Source organism: Trichosurus vulpecula, chromosome 3 (genome assembly GCF_011100635.1).
Source record: "Trichosurus vulpecula isolate mTriVul1 chromosome 3, mTriVul1.pri, whole genome shotgun sequence".
NCBI classification, from domain to species: Eukaryota; Metazoa; Chordata; class Mammalia; order Diprotodontia; family Phalangeridae; genus Trichosurus; species Trichosurus vulpecula.
The window spans coordinates 160,448,097-160,455,271 of NC_050575.1; the positions used below are offsets into that span (position 1 = coordinate 160,448,097).

General features: G+C 46.6%; 1 protein-coding gene across 2 annotated transcripts; it reads left to right on the plus strand.

Moving 5' to 3' along the window:
* The first annotated feature begins 1,946 nt into the window (after positions 1 to 1,946).
* On the plus strand, positions 1,947 to 4,210 carry HDHD3 (haloacid dehalogenase like hydrolase domain containing 3). 2 transcript variants are annotated; one of them, XM_036751176.1, is made up of 2 exons: positions 1,947 to 2,011; positions 3,242 to 4,210. In XM_036751176.1, the coding sequence occupies exon 2, from the start codon at positions 3,246 to 3,248 to the stop codon at positions 3,990 to 3,992; it is 747 nt and encodes a 248-aa protein (XP_036607071.1). In that variant the 5' UTR covers positions 1,947 to 2,011; positions 3,242 to 3,245; the 3' UTR covers positions 3,993 to 4,210. The 2 variants fall into 2 exon arrangements, with proteins under 2 accessions (XP_036607071.1, XP_036607072.1); XM_036751177.1 differs by lacking the exon at positions 1,947 to 2,011 and adding an exon at positions 2,031 to 2,052.
* Positions 4,211 to 7,175: the final 2,965 nt, after the last annotated feature.

Below are 7,175 nucleotides of genomic sequence, written 5' to 3' on the forward strand. Positions count from 1 at the left end.
GAAATGTAAAGAGCTAAAATGTGAGAAAAAAGGAATCTAATCCATCTAAATAGGAGACAGTTTAATAGAGAGAAGTTTCAATTCTGTCACCCCATGCATGACTTTAGAGCAGAAGTGCCACTTAGTGGAAAGGAAGAAGGCATAGCACCCCAGGCCCTAAGGCTCTGCAGCAGCTATGGTTGTTAGAAAAGTAAATGCCCATCAGTTGGGGAATGATTAAAAAATTATAGTACACATAGGTAATGAAATACTAATGCACTATGAGAAAATTTTAATATGAAGAATTTGGGAGCATGACTTATATGAAATGACACAGACTGAAGTAAGCAGAACCAGGAAAACAACATACACTATAACGATGTAAATAGAAAGAAATTTTTAAAATGAAACATGTAATTATCATAACCAAACTTAGCCCAAGAGAGATGAAGAACTTTGGTTTGTGGAGCACCGTATACATCATCAGACTTGGTTAATATACTGCTTCTACTCAAGTGCTTTTTTATATCTTTTTTAAAAATTCTTTGTTATATAAAATGGTTCTCTAAACAAGAGAGGAGGAAATTTGGTGACATAAAAAAAATCAATAAAAATGTTACAATGTTTTCCATACTTCCATGTATGTTGGATGAAACTAAGTTTTCAGCAATTAAAATGCGTTGCTGCAGGTTGTAGCCAACTGGAATCTCTTTAGTTTATAATAGTCAGGGCAGAGTCCAGTGCCCAGAGTTCCTTAGCTACCTTTGGCCCAGTTGTGGAATTTCCAAAAGACTGGGGGAGGAGGAACAGCTCAGTTTCTGGAGCAGGAACTTCACAGAAGTTGATTATTGACGAGAATGCTGGTTGGAAAGGGCCTTTCTATCTCTGTCCAAGTCTGGGGGTAGGGAACCTACCACCTCAAGGTCATGGCCATTTAGCCTCACTTGAGGATCTAGAGCGCCACATGTGGCCTCGAGGCTGCAGGTCCCCCACCCCTGGACTAGTTTATCCTTTTTGTTTTATAGATGAGGGAACTAAAGTCCAGAAATACCAAGTGGTATGCCTGAGGTCCAAGTCTCCTGACTCCAACCCTTTCATTACAATCCACAGCAGAAAGGCCAACACCCCAACCCTACGATGGACTCAAGGTTGAATTTACAAAACGAAGTTGGGGTCAAGACCTGCAGCATAGAAATTCCACCCCAAATTTGATCTCAGACCGGAAGGCATGGCATCAAAGCTCCTGGTTTTCCAACTGGAAACAAAACCTCACATGAGGTCTTTCCTAGTCCTTCCAGCTTTTAAGGCCCCTCCTCCCAAAACTACCTCTTATCTATCTAGCTGAGATACATAGAGAAATAAACACATAGAGAAGTAAACAGGTGTCTAGATTTATCTGTTTCCATATAGGTGTATTAGATATAATTATATAATAAAGCTATGTTATTATATATTATATGCGTGTATTATATATCTGTATGTTATCTATATTTTACATATTCTATGAATGTAGGTATATTTATAGGCATATCTCTATGTAGGCCTATATGCTGTCTCCTCCATTAGAACGTAGGCTCCTTGTGGGCAGGCACTGTTTTACTTTTGTCTTTGTATTTCTGACTCTTAGCAAAGTGTCCGGCACACAGGAAATATTTAATAAATACTTCTTACTGTTATTCAACTAAATGACTGACTCAAGCTCCGAGTTCCAAAGTCAGCTCTTACTACCCCCAGCAGTACAGTCCTCTAAGGGCCCCCGTGGTCAATCCCACAGTCTGGGATTCTAAGAATACAGGTAGCCAGGGCGCTCCCAGCGCCCCGCCCCTCCCCCCCCTCCCCCTCCCCCACGCTCCGGGAGGCTGGCGTTACGCTCCCGGAGGAAGAAGGGGGAGACGAAGGCGAGGCTAGGAGAGGCGAGGCTCCGCGCCCGCCCCCCAAGGTTACGAGTCCAGGCAGCGTCCCGCCTCCCGGGAGTCGCGCCTGCGCGCTGCTAGTCTCGGCTGTGCACCGACTTTTCCGAGCGGAGTTCTAGGTAAGGTCGCTGTCTTCCCGGCGGTCCCCAGGACAATGCCAGTGCGTGAGAACCGCGCCATCTTCCGCTTCCACTCTCCCCCAGATCGTGGTTCTTCCTTTCCCCCAGCGCTGCCCTGCCCTACGGGGGTCCTCCCGAAGAGCGATCGGGACTCAGGCGCCTTATGACCCCATTTGCTCCCTTCCTCCAACACTCTCCTCTTGGGGCTCCCAGGTGCAAAATGCAGCTGGAAACCCTTCGTCCCTCTCCAGCGGCAGAGCCCGAGACGAGCCTGGAGGCCCGGCTACTCTGGGGATTGCAGCCGTACATTCAGACACCCCCTACCCTGGACCTCAGGATGCGGGTGCTTTGAGATCAGAGGAGGGGTGCGGGGAAGATAGGTCTGCAGGACTCCCATCCTGTCTCAGCCTTTGACTCTTCCGTCTTCGCAGAGGCTGATGTAGTGGAAAACACTGGAGTCCAGACTTCTAACCCTGGCCCTGCCCCGTATTCATTGGGTTATCCTGGAAAAGACCCTTCCCCCTCCTTGCCTCCAGTTTTATCTATAAACGGTTCATACTAGATGACCAGAGCTGCCTCTACCAGGCAGTCCTTTGGAAATTCCACACCTGGGGCCCAGGGAACTAAATAGATAATGCTAGGCCCTGGCCTCTGCCGCTTCTGGGGGCAGATTTGTGCAGACTGGCGAAAACTAGCTGCAGAACTGGGGTGCGTTTATCAGACCACTAGGCAGAAGGCCAGGCCAGAAGTACCATTTGTGAGGTTGGACCAGACAGTGATGAGTACCCTCCCCAGTTTAACCAGTATGACCCTTGGAGTGGACTGTTTCTTGGCAGTTTTATCAACCCAAGAGATGGCCCACCTCCCCCTGGCAAAGGGTGATGAGTCTTGGGAAAGCCCTGTGGCCCCCGTCTAGGCTACAGGAATTGTTAATCCTATACCTGATTCATATACCCTTCTGACAGTTCTTATTACAATACTTGGTTGTTAGATTGGTTTTTTGAAGCCCAAATAACAGTCAAATAATAAAAGAACTTGAATTAAGAAATTTATCCTGAGGGCCTCCCACCTGCAAGAACCTGGTTTGCTAGAAGGAGAAGGGGAAAAGGGATTAGTTGGGGCACCTTCAAGAATCGTTGTATTTAACCTTGGTCCCCTGGCCCTGAGTCTGAGGAATGAGAGTTAGACTACATCTGACTTTCTGTTCATGGCTGGACTTCCATCTCTTAGGCCAATGGCTCCCAAGCTGCGGCTGCTGACATGGGATGTGAAGGACACATTGCTTCGACTCCGCCGTCCAGTGGGAGAAGAATACTCAGCCCAGGCTCAGGCCCAGGGGCTAAAGGTAGAGGCAGAAGCCCTTGGATCAGCCTTCCATCAAGCATACAAGGCCCAAGAGCAGAAGTTCCCCAACTATGGGCTAAGCCAAGGCCTCACCTCGAGACAATGGTGGCTAGATGTTGTCTTACAGACGTTCCACCTGGCAGGAGTACAGAACTCCAGTATCGTCGATCCCATTGCCAACAAACTGTATGAGGACTTCTGCAGTGCTAAAACCTGGCAGATGCTAGAAGGAGCTGAATCCACTCTGCAGCAGTGCCGTGAACGGGGCCTGCGGCTAGGTGTTGTTTCCAACTTTGACCGGAGGCTAGAGGACATCTTGGCTCGCTGTGGTCTCCGGAAGCACTTCGATTTCATACTGACATCTGAGACAGCTGGCTGGGCCAAACCTGACCCACGAATCTTCCAACAGGCCCTGCGGCTTGCTGATATAGAGCCCACCCAGGCAGCGCACATTGGGGACCATTACCTGAATGACTACCAGGCACCCCGGGAGGTGGGCATGCACAGCTTCCTGCTGATGGGTACCAAGACCCAGGACCGCTTTCTAAGAACTGTCCCTAAGGAACACGTCCTGCCTTCCCTACCCCACCTTCTGGTTGCCCTCAGTCACTTGGAGGGCTCAGACCCAAAGCATTGAAGATTGGTGGGGAAGGTGAATTGGTAAAATCCCTGCAAGCTGAGCGTCCCAGGTGGGAGAAGGCAATGGAAATCCCAGCCAGCAGCACCTACTGTTGGAAACATTGGCTCCTTCCCATATGGGCAAAGTGGGAGCTGTTCTCCTTTCAGCTTCAATAGCAGACTTCTATGGCTACCATAAAATTAAATACCATAACTGAGTATTACGATTCCTTGTTGCTTCTTTTTCATAGAATCAGAGAATATAGGGCTGGGAAGGTTTTAAAAGCAGTTATTGTTTGGTGGAAAGAACACTAGATTTGGAGTCAAGAGGACCTGGGTTCTAATCCCATATCTGCCACTGTGTGACCAGGACAAAATACTTAGCATCTCTGGGATGTTACTTTCTTTGATAGATGGGTGTGAATTGAACCATATCAGAAGTTCTTAACCTTTTTGGGTCATGGAGCCCTTTGGCAATCTAGTAAAAACTATAGCCCCCTTTTCAGAATGTTTTTAAATCTATTGAATTCATAAGATTATAAAGGAAACAAATTACATCGAAATAGTTATTTTTAAAAATAAATTCATGGACCCCAGGTTAAGAACCCCCTGGATTAGATAGGTAATTTCTAAGGTTTCTTCCTGATCTTGTCCAACCCAATTGTAGAGAAGAAACAAGATCCAGAAAGGATTTTCAGATCCTAAATCAAGAGCTGGGAGTAACCTCTGAGACCATCTAATCCAGCCATCTCATCTTACAGGTGAGGAAGCTGACATTCAGTTTACTCAAGGCCACAGAGGTATTAGGTAGGAAAGCCAGGATTTGAACCTAGGTCTTATGACTACCAATGCAAGGTCGTTCACACTACAATGCTGTGTTTTGCACCTTGCCTCTTACACAGAGGCTAAGTGCCGTGGGATAAGTCTTTACTCTAGGAACTTATCCTTCAGCTAGGAAGGTAAAACCTGGACGTCTAGCAGTGAGACCACAACACAAAGTACTATGGGGATTAGCAATAAATGAGGACCAGAGGCTAGAAGCCCTGTAGCAACTCCACAAGGGAGCTCTGTGTGGACTGGAGAGGTTAGGGAAAGCCCCGTGGAGGTGTGGGACTTGGCTAAGCAGAGGAGTAGGAAGACCTTGGGTGTGCAGGGTGAAGAGAGAGGAATAGAATAAGCATCAAAAGGACAGGTGGGAGTGAGCACAGCAGATGAAGGCAACAATGAATGAATGCTAGGCTGAGTTTAGACTTGATCTAAGAGACAAAGGAGCCACTGGGGTTTGAGTTTGGGGGTGGGGATGAACCCTATAGTTGAGGGCAGCAGGAGTAGGGTAAAGGGAGGCAGATACCTCGGGGAGGGAAGGCCAGCCTGTTATTCTGGCTTGGCCACACCTGACGTAAACTTCCTGGATAATCCATAGTTCTGGCTTTTGAGATTTGACTTCTTTGCTGCTGAGGAGATGACTCTGTCAACTCCATTCTGCCAGAGTCTCCCCAGTCTTTGGATGCCAAACACTCAGTGTGACCTATTATGCCCTGGCTAGCCTAGCATCCATTTCAGATGATTGGAAAGGCAATGAGCTGTAGTGGAAAGAACACTGGGCTTCGTAGTCAGGAAACCAACTCTGACACTAGCTGTGTCATGCTGGGGAAATCATTTCATCTCTTTGAGCCTGGGTTTCCTTATCTGTAAAAAGGAGATGATAATGGTTGTACTATGTAGCTCACGGGGCTATAGAGCTTTGTAAACTTGCACTAAATTTACAAAGATAAATTCTGTTGTTGTTCAGTCATTTGAGGCATGTCTGAGTCTTCCTGACCCCATTTGGGGCTTTCTTGGCAAAGATGCAGAAGTGGTTTGCCATTTCCTTCTCCAGCTTATTTTACAGATGAGAAAAACAGGGATAAGTGACTTTCCCAGGGTCACACAGCTAGTAAGTGTCTGAAATCAGATTTGACTGAGGAAGATGAGTCTTCCTGACTCCAGGCTAGGCACTCTACCCACTAAACCCAAAGATAAATTAGTCTTTGGTAAAACATTCTTCTGCCAAATATAATGCCATATTGATGAAGGTTTGATTTGTCAGTAGTTGAGTTTTTGCAGATGTTAACAGTGAAACCAAAGAAGGGCCCAGCCCTATAAGGGCTAGCAAAGTAGGATTTTTTTTACTGTTTTTTCTTTTGGAGTGCTTCTCAGCACTAAGGCAACCAAGTGCCTTTGAGTAAGTCTTGCCTTTGTAGGAAGGCCCACACCTGTTTGATAATTAGGTCCAGAGAGGTGTGAAGCCCTTAAGCAAGAACTCTCAGAACCGCAGGAGAGGTTTTGCTTTGGGGGTTCACTCTCTAGAACAGTGTTGCTTTGATTTGACCAGACTCTGGGTAGCCGTTAAGGAGCTCCCTGGCTTTGAAAACCCAGATGTTGGTGCTTCTCTCTATGCTAACTATGTATGTATTGCTATGGACAGACAGAAGCCCAATCTGCTGATTTGTGTTATTTGCTCTGTTTATATAATTTCTGTTTGTGTTTTCTCTGAAATTCAGGGTGCTGACTTTTCCCCCTGAACTAAGTGAATGGTATATGTATGTTTAATTAAAGTGAGATTGTAAACCCCTTAAAGTTGCTTTCCTTAGAAAAGCAGATCAAAGAATCTGTGCTAGCAGCCCTCCTGTGTGCTGGTGTTGTTGATCTCACATAACCACAGTAGCAGCAAGTAACGTTATTAGAACCCCTAGTCCTTCCTCCCTTCACTTGTGAATGAGGAAACAGGCCAGGAATCCAATGAGGTTGCTCCAGGGCAGCATGTCTAATTAAAGGCACAACTAGAACCCAGACTTCCTGAGTCTCCAGCCCAGTATTTTTTTTCATCATTCCCTCTTATGTGGGTAGAGAAGGCATGCATTTTCTAGCACAAATAACTGCAACAAGCTCCCAGAGAGGACCCTGGCGGGAATGGGAGGTACAGTCAGGACATGGGGGTCCCCAGGTACCAGCAAAGGACACAGACAGAAGAAACCAAGAATTTGATTTTGTTTTTTCAAAACCTTTTAATAATTTAAATGTTCCCTATAGCCAGGCACCTTCTCAAGAGCCTGCCTTGCCATCAGGCATCCCTGCTTCTTTGCCTTCCTCTCTCAAGTTCCTTATTCAGGTGCCCAACCCCTTAGAGAACACTGGGAAAAGCCAGCAGCTCCCAGCATGA